Source organism: Melanotaenia boesemani, chromosome 18 (genome assembly GCF_017639745.1).
Source record: "Melanotaenia boesemani isolate fMelBoe1 chromosome 18, fMelBoe1.pri, whole genome shotgun sequence".
NCBI lineage: Eukaryota > Metazoa > Chordata > Actinopteri > Atheriniformes > Melanotaeniidae > Melanotaenia > Melanotaenia boesemani.
In genome coordinates this window covers 14851525-14870880 of record NC_055699.1, presented here as the reverse complement: position 1 = coordinate 14870880, position 19356 = coordinate 14851525, and the positions used below count along the sequence as shown (strand labels likewise).

General features: G+C 38.1%; 1 protein-coding gene across 1 annotated transcript; it reads left to right on the top strand.

Annotated features, from left to right (window-relative positions):
• The first annotated feature begins 1559 nt into the window (after positions 1 to 1559).
• Positions 1560 to 4716, top strand: cbln2b (cerebellin 2b precursor). Its single transcript, XM_041967465.1, has 4 exons — positions 1560 to 1879; positions 2238 to 2769; positions 3393 to 3512; positions 3614 to 4716. Exons 2-4 carry the CDS (start codon positions 2482 to 2484, stop codon positions 3809 to 3811), a joined length of 606 nt encoding a protein of 201 aa, XP_041823399.1. The 5' UTR covers positions 1560 to 1879; positions 2238 to 2481; the 3' UTR covers positions 3812 to 4716.
• The last annotated feature ends 14640 nt before the right edge of the window (positions 4717 to 19356 follow it).

Sequence of the window (19356 nt, the reverse complement as noted above, 5' to 3'; positions counted from 1 at the left end):
CCTGCACTGAGACTGAACTCACAAATGAAGCAGTTTGAGAATCTGACCTCATTTCAGATATAAACAGACAGTGTCATTTATAGCTGCAATCAGACAGATGGACTTGCAGACAGATGGACAAGCAAATATCCATTTTAAAGTGGACATTTAACATGGTGATGTGAGCACACAGAGGATACTTGTGGGTTTATCAGTGTATGGATGCTTTCTTGTGACAGTAAAGTTGTGAAAGAAATTACTTTCATGAGCCAAATGTAAAATATAAATACATGTCTGATATGTACAGAAAACACGAAGCAAAGCCGATCAAAGATTAGTCATCTGCTTTGCAAAAGCAGATGGTTTGCTTTACGTCCCAACACACAACCGACCTCTAGGTATCTGGAAGCTTGTAGGCTTTACTGGCTGTCATGGAAAATAACCATAACTCTGTTGTCAGTCTAGCCGATCAGCTTGCCTGATGGAAGTGAAGTCCCTTTCAGGGCAACAGCAGCCTCTGGTATAGTAATGCTATGTAGGCCACATCCCCTTCCCGTGCATGTCCCCCGTACTTGACATTTGATGTTTTCTGTAGTCGTGTGTCCTTCTGAGGGCCTGGGGACAGTTGTGGCTCTTGGATACCTGATGTCACCCTTCCGCATGATTTGTCGGGAAGCTCTGACAGTGCAATGTTTGTCAAATGTGAAGGAAGGATGGGGGTGTAACCATGATTAAGTCAATAATTAAGTCTTTTCTTTTAAATGGAGAAATCTGAATATTTTGGGATTCTGGTAGACATTTCATGTGTCACAGATTCCTGCTTCTGTCTAAGCTTATTCTTTAACTTTAGATTATCTGCTACTTGGAGTCAAAAATGTGCAGCCTACATACTTAGATCCAATGAATTCCAGTCCTGATGAGTAGAATAAAAATAGTTCTTTCTTCATTGCTTGAGCGGATGAAGTTGAAGACAGTCTATGCACTTCCTCTCAGTTTGCATATCTCTAAGTAGGGAAATGACAGCTCATTAAAGGTCTAAAGTGAAGGTTTGCCACTCTTGAAGCCCACTCTTATACCATTCAGGGCTGTGGAGAACTGATAGGGACCCTCTACACAGCTCTTCAAAGGATGATGACATGTCAGGACTTGAAAGGAAAAGGTTAAAGGTGCACCAGAGAGGTGCAGGTCATTCTCTGTGAAGTGAGCATTTTTTGAAGTGTCCCCAGCTTTCAGCTTGCCTATTATATCTTTGTTGATTTTCAGTGTGAATCATCCTCTGATTTGTCTATAAAGACATCTATTAATAAAATGTGAAAGAAAAGTACCACAGGGGTTGTTTATTTTAATTATTTTAATGCATTGGTATATTTTTTATTCTAATTTCAACTGCAGAAGCGCGTCTTGCACGAATAAAATCCGCCACTGGATGGCGCACAAGTATCTTTACTGGACTTGTCTAACTGTTAAGTCCCTAAATTGGTAACATATAAATGCATTCTGAATGTACCATGCCACAGCAGGGTTATCCAATGCAGCCCCCTTCATTTCAGATTAATCAGGGCGAGAGATGAGAATATCACAGCATATTAATGACAGACACTGAGAGAAAGTGATCCTCGGCGTCCTCAGGGGGTCCTGAGTTCACAGGACTGAGTTGATTAATATGTAAACAAACCCATTAGACCACGCATGTGCTCTTAATTGCAGGCCATTTCTGGGGAAGTGTAGTTGCAGCAGCTACACACAGAAATGGGCGTGAGTTGTCCCTCGAAAGGTAGCCAAGAGACTCGTGCGTTTTTTTTTTTTTTTTTTTTTTTTTTTTTTTTTTTGTACGAACGATCTGAGCGCTCACTCCAGTCTGGGAGAGACAGAGAACACAACACCGGGATGGAAGGCACAGGTACGTTGAGCTTTACCTTTTCTTATTTTCAAAGAAATGCCTGAAAAGTGTTTCTTTTAGTGTATTTTCCAACACGGCGGATGGGACATAACGATAGCATAACATTGTTGCTTTTAATTTAGCAGAAAGTGCTTTACAGCTGCAAAAATGGTTCATTTGATCTAAACCAGGCGGTTATGAAATGACTCGTGAAATCAGTTTCAGTAGTTTTATCTGTTAGTAGTTGCTGTTCATTTTACGCATGATGCCATTGTTACGCGCGCAGAATGTGTCAAGTTTAGTGACTGAAATATTAAAAAAATTCCATCCATGCTGTTGTCTTAAACGACAATTACAACTTTTCCTCTTATATCATCAGGGTTTACAACAGTAGCTGTTTGAATACTCTCCCAAAATCAAGTAAGACGCACAGGAGGGAGGGGAGTCTCAACCAGAGAGAGTCGGGGTGCGTCTATGTCAGAGAGTGTTTGGGAGAGTGAGGGAGCATCACTGAGAAATAGAGTGGGGAAGTGAGAAGGGGGACTAAGTCTGGACCAGGTGATCGACAAACCTCCAAGGGGCTGCCTGGTTGTATCATTGTACACGGGATCAGTGATCCAACCATGGTGCCAGCGCGCTGCATTGCACCGTGTGCCACCCTGGCACTGGCTCTCCTCTTGGGATGCGGCGTGGTTCTCTGCCTCGGCCAGAATGATACGGAGCCCATCGTACTGGAAGGGAAGTGTCTAGTGGTGTGCGACTCGAACCCTTCTTCGGACGGAGCGGTGACTTCCTCTCTTGGCATATCAGTCCGTTCCGCTGGGGCAAAGGTGGCTTTTTCCGCCGTGCGTGGGACCAATCATGAGCCGTCAGAGATGAGCAACACGTCCATGACCATCTATTTTGACCAGGTGAGGTGTCCACTCAATTTAACATATCAAATCTCCCAACAATCTATATAAATGTATATTGTTTCCTACATCTTTGCGCAGTTGCTATGATCTATTGCACTGTGGGTGTGCGGAACTTGTTTGGCATGTTTGGATGATTTCCTATTACTTCTGACGCTGTGTGTGATCTGAGCCTTGAGCATCCCTTTCCCACAGAACACCGAGTAGTTTCCCCTTTGTAACGGGTCCAAATAATGCTGTGCGTAATTGGCGTGATTAAGACAGGCGCTGCCAAAAAGGACAGATCATTCAAGCAGAATCATTTATCAGATAAGCGGACACATTTACATTTCAGTTTTGCAAAGCTGATTAGCTGTTTCAATACGACTTGACGGCTGATGTCCTTGGACAGCGGCCTGTTACATGCATCAAACTGGGAACCCTCCCAAACTGCGAGTGAGGCGCAGCCTAAAGCATTTGGCAAACCACAGCCAGGCTCTCTGATGTACCTTTTTGCAGTCACTATGCAAAGCAGGCAAAAGTGCACAATTACAAAACAGCTGTTTTGTTGACTGATGCACGCAGATAGAAAATTTAAATGGGGCACATTTAATTTTGCGCTGTTTTTTTCTTTTTGGTCACAGGTTCTAGTGAATATCGGCAACCATTTCGATCTCAAAGCAAGTGTTTTCCAGGCTCCAAGGAGGGGGATCTATAGTTTCAGCTTTCATGTGGTGAAGGTCTACAACAGACAAACCATACAGGTGAGCAATTATGAAATAGTTGGTCTGCATTCAGCATTTAAGTGACTACATTTCTGTGCGCTCAGACTCAACTCCGAGCTTGTTTCTGCTTATCCTTACAGGTTAACCTGATGCAGAATGATTATCCAGTTATATCAGCATTTGCCGGTGACCAGGACGTTACAAGAGAGGCGGCCAGCAACGGAGTACTGCTGATGGTAGAACGGGAGGACCGGGTCTATTTGAAGCTGGAACGGGGCACCCTTATGGGCGGATGGAAATACTCCACCTTCTCAGGCTTTTTAGTCTTTCCTCTATAATCTGCGACGAATCACGTCGCAAGGGACTCTTAATTAAGCCGAGGAACAAAAAGAAAAAAAGAAAAACAAATCAAACAAAAAAGAAAACGGAAAAAAAACATGCCATTTATTTTTAACTTAAATAACTGTCAGCCAAGGAAGCCGACAACTTTCTGTACACTCGTCTACTATTCAGTCAGATATCAACATTCCCTTGGAGTTTCATATATTCAAATCCATCAGTCAACTTTAACGCAATCTGGATGACTAAAAATATTGATCGGCCAGTGATTGGCATGTGCTTGTCGGGTATGTGGATTTTTTTTCTTCTTCCTTGCCTGGAAAACAAACTTTGCCGACAGAGAAACGGGTTCACTTGGGCCACACGGACAAGGGAGAGGATGAGGAGTGGAGGAACTGATGTCCTGGACAGGCCGACTGTGTTATGCTCTATTTTATGTTTGTATAGCCTTAAAGAATATATGTTTTGTTTTTTTTTCATCTTCTTTTTGTCCAGAGTGAAGTATATGGAATTATGGACAACCGGAGAAGAAGTGCTTTCACGCTCAAGGCAATTTCTTTTGCACGAATGGAAGTTTCCTCTTTCTGTTTTGTTGTGCTGTCAATGGTGTTGCGTTTGGATGCTGAACATAATGAAAATAAGCCAAATGTAGGCCGCAGACAAGTTTATTAAAAGAGAAAAAAGGCGACATATCTCAGCCATCAGCGATGACTTAGAGCCCTCTCATTTATATAAAAAAATCTAATTTATAAAGTAAATATTCGCAATACTGTGTGTTCTACATTTCGGAATCTGCGTAGCTTTGACTGATTTAATGTTCAGTGACGTTGCTCACCAAATGTATATTGTGAAGATAATAGAAGAGTCCCTATATGTCCCGCTTAATAAAAGATATTGTACTGTATAGGCTAAGTGCATTCATCCATTGGTATTCATATGATTGCAATGAAAAAGTAAACAAAAGGAAATGCCTCAAGAAGAGACCAAGAGCGGGTCACTTCAGTCGCTCTCCGTGGTGCTGAAATACACTAATAAGCCGTTTAGTCATGCATTGACTTAACACAGGATCTCAATGAAAAAAAAAGGAGAGAATTAAGATCAAATGTAAGAGAATTACATTTAAGTGCCCCTCCTTTTTTATAGTTGGTTGAAAATTTTTTATTGTATTACTGTATTAGTTTATACAATGTTGAATGCAAAGCTTTGCCAAATAGCAGCTTGCAGCTCTGTAAAGCTACACATTTTTTCAGTGCAGTTTCCCACATAAGTATACATTTTGATGCGACAGGCAATTGAAACATCACAAGATGCAAATTTAAAAAAAAAGAAAGAAAAAAGAAAGAAAAAAGAAGTGGAAATCATCTGAGGTATGGGGTAATATAACCACAAAGTTTCCACATCCTGTGGTGCAAGTCTGCTTTTTTAATTACATAATTTGAAACCATTTTGTTTGAAAATCAACCAGTTTTTGGAAATTTCCACCCACCTATTCAAGCAAATATGCACAAATAGACACACACACACACACACACACACACACACACACACACACACACACACACACCCTCCCTCTCTGTCCCTCACACGCCCCTTCAGTCCCAAAACATCATCCCTTTTCGTCTTCTAAATTATGTTCAATGCAACACCTGAGTCAAGATGACCCAAACCAATCGCAGCAAAGGGCTGACCTGTGCGGTTCTTTTACTCAATTTTCATTACTCATTACTCATTTTTTTAAAATAAATGCTATGCTTCTAGTCATACACTGTAGCTGAAAAAGAAAACAAACAAAAAACAACAACAAAAACAAAACGAAAAACAACAACTTGTTTGTCCATGAGAAGGTTTAGAGCAATTTACTAGTAATAATATATTCAACCATTTTTTTTTTTAAATTTGTGTTTTAAAATATAAAAAAACTTATTGTGGAAACCATATCATAAATGTACAAAATATGAGAAACCCTGGCTTTTTTTTAAGACCAACAAATGAAAGCCCTAACCCTTTGTTGATTTGTATTTTTAAGTCTGTGCCAATTACAGGGAGGTTATAAACTTGAGGAGCAACCAAGGTGTTCACTGAGGAAAAAAAAGCTTGCTATCAGAAAGGTGTCCCTGCTGTTTTGAACAGTCTCAGAAAATTGCCTCAAGTCTTTAATTTTGCAGGTCAAGATAAGTGATCTCTCTGATGTGGGTCTGTTGGGTAAAAGTCTGTTTACTTGTGGTTCAGATGATTTTGGAACAGTTGTGTTACGAATATTGTTCTGTAAACTCTGGGAATGTCATCCAGTGCACAGTAGAGAGACATCTATTGGCATGTTGTATGGAAGCTGAGATTTGGTGTGTTTACAAAGCGCAGAGGAGTAGGTGCATATATTGCGGGATATTTGGAAAGATAATCATGTAGGACAAGGATGAATATAAAACACAATGAAATAATGTTGAATGAGAAATATGGATATCAGGCTTTTGGTTTTCGGTTTAAACTTTTTGTTTAGATTTTCCATGGATGATTTGCTAGTAATGAAATCATCTCATCCTCTGGCAGGGGAAAGAATGAAAAGTTCTTGATGGCTTTAAATAACCTTTAGAGAGTGTGTCAATCTTTGAAGGTAAAAAAGAAGAAGGGCCAAGAGAATATCACTGAAATTGGACAATTTTGTGATTATAAGTCTGTTACCTATTTGTGTCAGTATTAGCAATAATTTTGGATTGTACAGCTGCAGAATCGTCTAGTTGCGAAACTGCAAAACCACAACAACTTGGTTAAGAAAATCCTTAAAGTGAAAGCCACTCTGCAGAGGAAATGTCCATCTTAGAGCTCAAAGAAAACAATGTTTAATTTATGAGTTATGTAGGAAACCTGTCAAAAGAGCAAAGAACAAAATTGTAGCACTTGCTGATAATCTTCAGTTTGTTGAAACATGAACATAGCACTGCTGTTCTGAGTCAAGCACCAACAGGAGAAAACTGTTCAACTGGGAATTTAATAGAACACCAGCTGCTGGACTGCTGGGCCATTTGAGAATATCTTACATTTGAACAGCTGGAAACTTGACTTTGCTTTGCTTTAGTTTTGCAACGTGAAAATCTTTTTCTGCTCTTTTAATGCTAAACTTTCCCGTCATCCTGCATATAACAAAAATAACAGCTGAAAACAAAGAGAGAGACAGTTGAAAACCAGCACTGAACTTGCGCAAAGCGGAAACACTGCCAGTATATGCATGTATATATATATATATATATATATATATATATATATATATATATATATATATATATATATATACATATATATTTACATATACAGTTAAATTTATTGACGCACAGACGGTGTTTTATTTTGTAGGACACATACAGATAATTAACACTTGAAGATGTTATTAAAAAGCCCTGAACCCACACAGCCTTTCATGGTCTCTTTAAAGATATGTCCTCATGACATACATTTCTTTATTCTTTGAGGACTGGCTCTTTGATTTGTATGGCTCTAGGACATGGGCACATGTGGTGAGATCACAGATTGGCTGTGCCCTCGCAGTGGGGAGTGGTAGCAGCGCTGTATGCTCTGGAATTTTAATTATGTAATGGATCCATGTCAGTTATCCCTTAATGAGGTTGTTTTAGTGAGTGAAAACCAATGAAGAAATGTTGAATATACATATACACATGTAGAACAGGCACATACATCACATAGTCTGTTCCCTGCACTTTCAGCTTTAAACAAAGTGGCTATGATTTGGAAACATCTAAACATTTCTTTAATCCATTGTGGGGAAATTAACGTTACACTGTCTTTGAAAGGGAAGTAAAGGGGAAGAATGAAAAGTTGTCTGTGGTTGATTCGAAAGCTGTCCTCTGAAGATCAAAATGACTTTGATGTTCATTTCAGCTCCTCATGTAGTCTCTAAACATTTAATTACATTGCATCGTAAGTGGCTGATTTGTTCAGTCTTAACAGGAATGATAGCTGGCAAGTAAAATGTCATCGTTGCTTGTTTATTTTTTACTTTTAACAAAACAGAAAAATGAATTTGTCATTTGTGTAAAAATGATTAATGCCATACTCCTCCTTTTTCTTGCAGCAAAATGTCCCACTAATTTATTTTCTTTAAGTGGCTGACAAAATCCTATTTTTTGGAGGGGAAAAAAATGCTGTAAAACATTAACCAAATTCTTGCTTCATGCAAAATTCCTGTCCTAACCTTGTTTGTAGCCAAAATTGTAAATTTATGTCACCATGCATACATGCAAAAACAGTTCGTATTACAGATTATTTGGTTTGAGATTTATGGCTGATAGAGCAAAAAGGATAAAGTGATGCAAACATCTGTATATATCAAATATCTTTCCATAATATAGGTTATATAAATAAGTTGGTGCATTCACCTTGAAACACCTCTGTGCTTGCTTGTGTTGGGACTTCAAATATTCCTCTAAAAGCACAAGAGTTTTCCTTGAAAAGCTTCCTGCTTCAGATCTGACATTTCCTTCACCTTTCAGAGAAATAAGGTCAAAAAACATGTTGAATCAGTTGGCAAACTTTATGACCTTTTAGCCATGGCTTCCTTACCCATTTCAGACATTAACAAAAGCAGAGTTTTATTTTTATTTTATCTTCTGTAAAATACAAGAAGCAATAATACAAGAAGATGTACTCTGTGCTGCAGACATGTCAACCATCAACTTAATCATCTCAAAATGTGCAGTTTTGATTAGTGAAACCAATTTCAGTGCCATGTTTGTGCTTAGTTCTTATATTTCTAGATGCTTTCATCCCACTGTGAAGTTTTCTAAGAGTCTAACAAGAGCTTTTAACCTTCTCTTTTGATTGGAGATGGGCTAAATGCACTGATATGCATGGAAGGAGGGAGAAAAAAAATATAGGAAAAGGTATCTTTTGCAGTAGCCTCATTTTCTTTCAGTTCTTATCTCTGTAATGGTTGAAATTGCCTTAAGTGTGATTGTGAGTGTGAATAAGCCTTTCACAGCATTATTTTTATTCAAGCTGTTCCCAGGCAAACCTACAGGCAGTTTCTTCTGGTCTTGAAATCATGCTTAGGGGCCCACTCAATCTAATATCTAATGTGACTGCGACTTAAAAGTAAATGCATACTGAATATCAGGATTTATATCCCGTTTTAATGATGCAGACCTCTTTATATAATTTTTAAAACCTTTTCTCATAGATTTCACTCCAGATGAGCCCTGCTAATTTCATGGGCCATAGAAATGGTCACATTTTTGTCACCAAAGCATGAAGACATAACTTGCATAAGAAATAAAATCACCTGTCTTCTCCTACTTAGCAGCAATTTCATGATTTTTGTCCTCAAATATTTAATTTGTCATCACCCTATCCGATAATGCCTGTATAGGAGCCCTACTGAGTAAAAAAAATCACCTTAGACTTTAGCATTACAGTGACCTAGCTAATTTGCACTTGAATAGAAAGACACTGATGCAAACGAAGAATACGCTGAGAGGATAACATGTGGCAGTGGCTTGTTAATAATGCATTTGTTTGCCAAACAAATAAATAGACGCATAACACTGACAAACATCAGTCACAGAACCGCCTGTGTGCGCAGGCCCATCCCTGAAGAAAAGGCTGAGAGAGTCTGTTTATTCCTTCTGCCACAGCCTGCAATATCCATACTGCTGAAACATGCAATTCCCCAAAGAAAATACAACGTCGTCCAAGACCACCCCCCTCTGCCAGTCCCCCACTACCACACGCAGACAGTAGGCAACGCAGAGCCAGGCACCCCCAGCTCATATGCACTACTCCTTGATGTAATAGTTCCAATACATCATCTGTCTACACATTAGATTCAGGCACAGCAAGTCTGAGAGACAGCATCCTGGACCCAGCACCTAACCAGTTTAACTGCATTCATTAGAATTGAAAAAAAAAAGAAGAAAAAAAAAAACTGCCTCAGCACTACCAGCTGTAGGTGCACACTGTGGGTTGTGGATTCTCTGAATCAGGGATGTACTATACATGCATAAATACACACTTGCATAGCACCCATCTTAACGGTGACAAAAGTGACAGCACCACAGCAGCAGTGAGGCTATTATTACAGGTGTAGGTGTGGATTCTAGTTATGGAAATTTTAAAGATAATTTGAAGCGGATACAGAACTTCATGGGTTTAATAAGGTTACATTTCTTGCCCCAGAAACTGGGCAAGATATACTGCCTCAGTATTTTGGACCCTTCTCCCAGTTTTTTTTTGTCCTAGCAGTTAGAGCCAGTTAGACCAATATGCAGTATGCAGGCAGAACATGTTTTTTTTTCTTGTTTAAATAACAAGGAATGGAAAAATATAATAAAAAAAAAAAGTTTCTCAGTAAAACTATCAAGAAAAAACTTTCTAAAAATGTTGCAAGAGAAGATTCAGGCCACTTTCCAGATGTTACCAGCAGAGTTTCCTGTTTGTCAGTAAATTTGGGCTGCTCTCTGATGAGTCCACACAACCACATGAGATGTTTTGCTCTGATCTGTTGTTTTCTTCACATACAGCAGTGTGAGCTGCTTACTTATAGCTCCGCTGTGCAGACAGACCACAGTCATACCATCTACCAAGGCTGTACGTTTCAATCAATATATATATAAATAGTTATACATTTCAATAAAAGATTTAAGTGATAAGTGTCTAGAGACTATGCATTTACAAGTGTGCATAGCATGAGGTTGCTACCGATTTCATCCTTTGGTTGGAAAAATAGGCTGTTTTTTTTCACTGTTTGATGCCACACTCACAACGTTTTCCATAAAAATTGAGCTGAACTACAAACTCTTTAACACACTGAGTGAAGTGAAAAACAGCAATCCTATATACAGTATTTATGTGAAGGATGGTTATACTATCACAAGACATGACAACAAGGTGCGAATTTAGAACATTTGATCCTTCTGTGAAAGAGGTTTCTCACCTTAAAGTGACTAATAACAGGATTTAACTAGTGTCAGACTCCTGTTACAGCTGTGGCTAATGCTGTTAATAAATATCTTACCAAAAGTACATATTTAGCATCAGATTGCCCCAGTTAAGAAATCATTTCGATGCACAATCTTCTTATTCAGCCACACTCATTATAAGATGGTACCTAAACTACTTTGAAGAATCGCACATTCACTCTGTTGTTGTTGTTTTCCTACATCAGGGTTTTTTGTTTACTAGCAGCATTTAAATCTATGCAACAAAGTAAATTATTGATTATTACTTTAAATGTTGTAGTAGGAAGATAATGGACTTTTAGAAGGTTCATTTGCCCCTCAAACAAAGGTCGGGAAATTTTTGAAAATTCAATAGAAACATCATGAAATATGTAAATTTTTTGGACTTGGAATTGTACAAACAAAAGTAAGCGTATTCACAGACCAACTTCACTTCGTAACAAGAAAACATTAAAAGATTTCAAATTTGATGCCAGAAACAACACTAAAAAAAAAAAAAAAAAAAGAAAAAAAAAGTTGGGATGGAGATAATTAAGGACAGGAAAGTTTGTAGCTGCATTGTTCTACAAGAAGTAGTTTTTTGGTGACAGGTTAGGGTGTCAGGATTGGGTATAAAAGTAGCATTCACCAAAGAGTTGGGCTTTTCTGAGCAGTGATGAATCTGTATTCACTACTTTGTGCCAAAGTCATTATAGAATCATCAGTAAGCTTCAGAAAATATTTTTCGGTGCAAACTCGTGAAGTCCTTTCATCTCTCAACATCTCGAGTGCATGATATCATGAAAAGATCAAGGGAGTTTGGTGAAATCTTGGTATTTAAAAACCAAGTACAGAAAACCTTTGTTTGATCACTTGACCTTCAACTTTTGAGAAACACATCATGCCACAATGATCAATCTAGCCAACTGGATTTAACTAACCAACCATTACACAAGAATAAAAACAAATATATAAACTATTTTACAGAAATGATAGTTATTAGTTATCTGGACACGAATCTTTAAAAAATGGACAGAAAGACAGTGGACACATGCTCTGTCGTGAGAATCCACCTTTTAGTTGCTTTTGTAACCATGGCAGGGATGACTTCAATATGTGTGAGAGTACCATCGATGCAGAGGCTTATACTGGAATTTTGGAGACCCATACAATGGGTAAAAATATCAGTATCTGGACACATGAAATCACTGTTCATCTTCAGAAATTAGTTATGGTCTGGATGAAAGTCAGAGTGTGTTTAGATGTGTCTGGGCTTAATAACTTCCCATTCTTGTCACTGTTGTCACTATGATCAGAAAGGTCTTAGCCCATCAGATCAGAGCATTGTGACAGGAAGTTTTCAGCCCCAAACTCAGCTAAACACACGTCTACCTTCATCCAGAGCATGGTTTGTTTCTAAAAGAAAACATGGATTTCACACATATGCTGCCATTTTTGCCCCGCGACACGCTACCACCAAGGAAACGTCTTTCCCCAGCAGGTAAGTGACTTAGCAATACAATGCCAGATGTCATTTAGCAGAACTCAACATAAACGCAGAGGGTGTGTGCTTAACTGGCCTGCCTGTAGTCCTGATCTGTCTCCTATTAACAATATATGGTGGATTATAAGGAGGAGAATCAAACAACAGACAGTTGAGAAGCTGAAATCTTTTATTCAGCAAAAATTGACAGAGATTACAAGTATCTTCATTTCCCAAACGATAGAAAAAATTTAAATAAAAAAGGATGATGTAACAGAAAACTAAACATGTCCCTGTCCCAAAAGCTATTGATAATATTTCAAGCATCAAATATAAATTTATCTATATTTTCTTATTGCAACCCACACTCGAAATCGCTTCTTTGGACTTATCTATTTAAATTAACCCTTTGATGCATAGTGTCCAGTACAGTGGACACATATTTAAAGGCTGTTTTTAAATGTATGCATGAGTGTGGATCGTACATTAGCAACTTCATTGGACATTAGTGAGTCAACAATACTCTGCCACATATAAAGAATAAATACATTTGATATAGTATATATACATATATTGTAATTACCAAGTTTGCCTCAGTGATAAACAGGACAAGAAAATGATCCAGGTGTTTTATAGAAAATTTATGTTATATTAATATGAAAAGATATTATTTTATAAATATTTTCATAGATCAAATAGAAAAATTAATAAACTGAGTAAAAGTCAAAATAAGATTTAAAAACAGAAAAACATTAATGTGCATGTCTGTAGAAGTAAAATATTTTATTTAAAAATAAATGTGGTACTGTTTTGTAATAATTCATGTACCAGAGGGTTAAGATTCAAACAAACAAATAAATAAATCACATATTATTAGTTTTATTACATTTTAGAAAACAGCCCAAGTTATCTGGATATGAGGTTTACAAGAAAAGCAATTTCTGCTGTATGATCATTTAAAATGAAGAAAAAGTTTTGTAAGCCAAAAATATTCATTTTAAAATGGCTGACAATTAAATAGGTGTTGCTTGGGAAAGAAAGAAGAAATGGAGGAATTTATTTCTGCTATAAGAATGCAGAATGGGCTCCCATTAGTGGCAGAGAAAGTTAAACAGGCAGTGTGATGTTCTTGCATTATAAAAAAGGGGGTAGTATATTGATCAATACTGAAAGCTCTGGTGTCAGCAGAGGGGTTGTAGGCTGTTTTTACACTCTACTACACAGAAAAATATTTCATAACTGTTAGGTCATGGTAACATTGCAATATTGTAGCCAGGTACAGTTTCAGATAAAAAATCCTCAAACATGTGGACCACCTCAGCCATCATTATTTCTGCCCTTAATAAGCAGTTTACCTGAAACAGTTCCTTCATGACAGTGTTCACCATCCACTGCCACACTGATGAAATATGAACCATGACATTAATAAGTATATATCCTGGGGATCATTAACTGCTCAACTACTTTTGTCTTCCATTTAATAGCAGATTGTAGACCCTAACCCGTAGTCCCAGCAATACTGGTGGAGAATATTTCACTATACTCAGAGGAATTTTAAGTGGCAAGAGAAATTGGAGGATTTAAAGCTCACTCCATAAAGTTTTAATGGCAGAAATACACATTTCAAAAGGGTAAGTGTCATATTGTCTCAACTGACTTGACTTCATGCAATTATTTTTTACCTATACACTTTTAAAATTCCACTATTGACAAATTTAATATTGATGCAGGTTTGATCAATGTCTCCATGAAAAGGGGAATTAAAGAATAAGCATGTCAGCCTCATTTTAACATAAACATTTGGCTGGAAAGGCTTGTTTGAGGGATTGAACTAAGCCTGTGTTCATGTGAGTTTCTGCACAGCCTCAGGCATTGCAGAGGACCTTGAGGAATGCTACAGGCATGTTTAAAGGCGAAAAACGAGAGAGAAGTCAGTCGGCTGGAAAGTGGAGGCCAATCTATGATCAGTTGAATGAGAAGAGGATGGAAATTTATCTCACTGTCAATAATCACCCTCATTTCCCCCCTACCGAACCTGAGAGGCTGTCGAAAGGACTGTAGGGGAAGTTGTGTTAGGACAGGGAGCAATTTGATAATAGAAAAACAACGAAACATTATATGACAAAACAAAAAAAAAAGGCACTTCATTTAATTTAATCTCTGTAAATAGATTCTTCCATGTTGTTCTGCTCTTCATCTTTGTTGTCTGGTACGTTGTTTTTTCTGAATGAAGATTGGATTACAACTATCATATGTATGCCACCTTTTTTCTCTCTCTCTCTAAATAAACAAAAACATTCATTCATTCCCTTTCTGTACCACTTTGTCCAATTAAGGATTGTGGGGAAGCTGGAGCTTATCCCAGCAATTAATAGGCGAGAGGCAGGGTACACCCTGGACAGGTCACCAGTCCATCGCAGTAAACAAAAACAAAAACATGTTTGGACCAAAACAATTAGGCAAAGGGCAACTCTTAAAATTTGGATTAACAATTAGACACTTCAATACCGCACTCAAAAACCATATCTTAGTGGGGGTTAGTGGCCTTTTTCACCAGCGTAAACAAGATTTATATCTGTTTTGTCGATAAATGTTTAAAAAAACTACTGTACTACAGATGTTGGTAGCCAATCAACGCAGTTGACAATCATTCGCATCTAATAAAGCAAGGTGCATCACAAAGATGTTTACTTCTTAGGAAATGCTCCTTAGGATGAGGAAAGCAAATAACTTTATGGAACAGTCATACCAACTGGACATGTTAATGTGTTGACAATGTACTCGCCTTCAGTTACACGCAGACACACACACACACAATATACAACAGCTGGAAATTTGGCATTGCTGTAGCTAGCTAACAACTAGTAGCTCATAATTTCACTAACTGAACAAGACATTAAACTAGCACTTAAGAAGTAATGTCTTTCTTCAGTCATATAAATGTCATTTTATTAACCTGTTTTCTCTTTTCTAGCTCAAGCTCTTTCATTGATTTCTGATTTGGAAGCTGGCTATGGTGTTTTTATCCTTTAACTCAAGGACTTACCCAAAGTCACATTTAACAATTTTGGTTCCAGGACTCAATGTCAGAAGGCAGTGATGACAAATGCGAGCTTCAGATTGCATCTACCACTGAAAAGGTGAACATTCAAAATGTATTGTTAGCAATTGGCATATTAGAAAAAAAAGCTGGCACAGCTAAAGTGCTGCCAAAGTTCACATGTAACAGCATTTTAAACTTTTTTTTTTACACAAAAGCAGAGATGTTTTCCTGATTAAAATTCTTTTTTCGTTTTTGAGACATACTCTTAAACTTGACAAACAAAAGCACTAGAACTGTAAAGCAACTAGCACCAAAACATATAGTACGTTACTACTGCCTTGTGCATATAGCCTGTTTATAGGATTCTTTGTGCAACCACAGGAGCTGGTCCCTGTATTCACTACACATCAAATAAGCATTTTCCCTGAACTTTATAAACTTACATGGTGTAAGTCTGGTATTTGATAGAAAATGTACATGTCCTTGATTTCTCAGTCAAAGAGAACCAAAACAAAACATTGCTTTTCTCAGTCCAGATCATTAATAACTGCAACTCCTTTTTTTGTTGTTTAAACAGCATGAAATCCAAGCTTCCTTTTGCCTGGACATAAGCTTGTGTGTTTACTCCATGCGGTTTACAACGGACAGAAAGAGCCTCTTGTCGGAGGCTCAAGCATGCCTGGCTCAGATAACATGTTTAAAGGATGCGATCAAGCCAATCCACTTTGGAGCGAACCTTGTGTTGAATCAATGCTGGCATGCTGATGAGCTTTGTTCAGGTGTTGCCAGAGGCACCATGATAATGGTCAGAGCACGCAGAATCATTTCAGGAGCACTGATTATTCAGAAGGATTAATTAATTATTTACTCACTATTTGTAACACAGAGACAACACACTCAAAGGTTAGAACTTAGAGACGCATTTCTTTGTGTATCAGGAAATTAAACCCAGCCATCAAGGCTGACCATGAGATTTCAGCACCAGAGACAGAGAAAAAAAAAAGAAAAAAAAAAGGAGAAAACAAGTAAAACCATGTTCCATGTAGTATTTAATCATTTTGAATACTTTAATATTTAGTATACTGAATAAAAACTTAATTCAGAATTATTTAAAACCATTTAGTTACATGACAGCATAGCAGCTGAGTGCTTAGAAAATCCATTTTGTTCTCATGCTTCTGACTGGTTTGTGTTGAGATTTGTCCAATCAGAATCCCCCCCTCCCTCTCATCCATCCACTCTGCCCCAGTTCTCGAATAGTCCCCATCTGGTTTGACAATCTGTTTTGATGGAAATCAGTTGTTTTTTTTTCTCCTCTCTCATCTCCACTCTCTGCTCTTGCGGTTTTTACTTGAAGTTTCCCTGCGATCAGGGCTCAGAGGCTTCAGATGAAACTTGGGCATGATCACAGCTTCTCCAGCATCGCCACCATTGCCTCGCAGTGCTTAACCACCCCAGGAGAGTTGGGCCTTATGCTGCAGGATCCTTTAAATTACAACTACTAGGACTGTGAGACTATTGAAAGGGAAACTCGAGTGTTTGTCCCCTAAAATCTTTTGGTTGTTTCATCTTATTCATCTTCCAAGATCGTTAGTCAGGCTAATAGTTAAGTAGACATTTGTGGGAGCTGTTTTAATCTTATTTGATCTAGTTTTATAAAAAATAAAAATGTAAATAATTGTTTGTTTGATTAATAACTGATATCATTAGTGAAGAAAATCATCATTTATTTAATACAGTAAACCATGAATTAAAAAATTCTGGATGAAACTGATGAGCAATTCATGCCAGCTGTTGATTTGGCCTGTTTAGCTTTTCATACATGTGATACTTCAAAAAAAAAAAAAAATCATTCAAATGCTGCAAAAAACAGTGGCAAATTTCAGCGGGAAGGAAATTTTTATCAGCTCTGCATACCTTTGGATGTCACTGTTGAAAGAGTAAACACAGTTAAGAGAGTCAGCAAGAAAACAAGAGGAGGGAGGGAGTCGACTCCCCCTCATCGCCCCTCCCTCGTCTATCTCTATGGAATAACTGAGTCTACCGTCACAAACTCTGTCTTTGTCAACAACTGCCAATGCGTCTTCACACAACAAATCGTGATCAACGTGGAGAAACTCTAGCCAAGCAGAGACAACAAAGCAGAAGAAACACTTTTCCTGTTCTTCTGTTTTTTTTTCTTTTTTGCAGAAGCATTGTGAATCTTCACTTGTGCCCTGCCTTCCTATTCCTTCTTTTTATTTTGAAAGTTTTTGAATGCAAAGTGATGCTTTTTTTTTTTACCTACTCCCCAAGTGCATTCCCATCCCAAAACACTCCACCCCCCTCCTCTTTTTTCACCCTATACTTCTCTTCTGCAGTTTCACCAGATGATACTACTACCTCTATATTCTTTTTTTCTTTCCTGCCTCACATCCTAGCTGGCACACACACACACACACACATATAAATATATATATATATAGTTCTGACTTCACTTCAAAGAGGTTGGTTCTACCTTTTCTGTATTTAATCTGAATGTGCATAAGGAGGACACGGGCAGCTACTCAGTTTGAGAATCTGCATCTTTAGAAAAGGCCTGTTAATGTACAGCAGGCAAATCCCAACCAAACTGTTGGACTCACAGGACATGCAAACACTAGAAAACAAAAATGAAAAGAGAGAAATCTGCAGTGGCACGTTTCTGACATTCTTAGCTTCTGCTTTTATATTTTAAAAGAAGAGGGAAGTAAGCCTTCCTTTAGTCACTTTTAGACTCCTATATCCTCACATGCTGAGGAACAGAGGGATGAGGGGTGACAACGTACCACACATGAACCTTAAAACATGTCCTACATCAAAAGATCCGCCTGCTCAGTTCTGCATGAAACTCCTTAGATTCTCAAAAATCAGTGAAACTGTTCATTGAACAGTAGGCAGAAAAAAAGAATAAAGAAAAATCCATGTTTGGCTGTAATGTGGGCTGTATTTAATCCCTTCCACAGACTGCACATGAATCTTGTTATGTTCTCTTCTTCACAATAACAAGGTTTTCAGGGTGGTGCTTCAACCATTCTCACCTTTTCATCTATTCCACTCATTTGCAACATCTTCCTTGAGCTGTTTCAGGTGTTCTTGCATTTATTTGGTTTAATTTTTTGTTTTTTTCAGGGCACAAAAAAGAAAGAGAGTCCTTATGGCCACTCTCTGCACCCTCAGGGATCTCTTCTTTTATTACATATTGTGGTTCTTTTGCTCCACCATGTGTGTGATGCTATTCTTTACTTCTCTGCTGTACAGGCAGCTCTGTTCAGCTAAAAACAGTTCTCCTCGTGAATCAAATGAGGAGATTATAAGAGCATTCAAATGGACCAAATTAGCTTCCAGGAGAGCTTAAATCAATCTAAAGTTATAACAGCACAGAGAGAAGCCTTGGGATATTTGGAGAAAGATGGAAGATCTAGACGGGGAGGGTGGAGGCTGACTGAGGGGTGGAGAGTTAAAAACGGCTGTTTTGGGTAATACCAGCATGAAATGCTACAGCGTCTATTACCGGATGATTGAGAACAATCTGACTGTGTGTGCTGCCACTCAGCAAAGCGGAAGGGGATGTAATGGATAAACAGTGATTATCCTGAGCCCTCCAGATTGAAAATGTTCATATTTACAGTGTAACAGAGGGACAACAACAGCTGTATTATTGTCTGTCATTTATACAATATGCATTTCATTTCAGCATGTCTCCAACTGCCTGATTCTCAAAAAGAGCAGTATACAGGAATTGTAAGCGCTAAAGCTAATAGATTTTTGGATTTTAAGGAGTACTATTGTCGTTCCCACTATTCTATTAGGCTGACTTATTTTCCCTAAATGGCAAAATAATTGACCTGTATTTCTCACTGCTACCTCCACTCATTCTATAATACTGTATTTGATAAGGAAATCCTGCTTTAAAACGTGTCATTTCTGCGTGAAATTCTAAAAGAGGCAGCTTTCATCTGCCAGGAGCCAAACATACACCATCCCACTCCTGTCTACCTCTGTTTCTGTCTTTGTCTCTTCCTCTGTCTAACCCACCTCCCCCTGCGTAGTTAA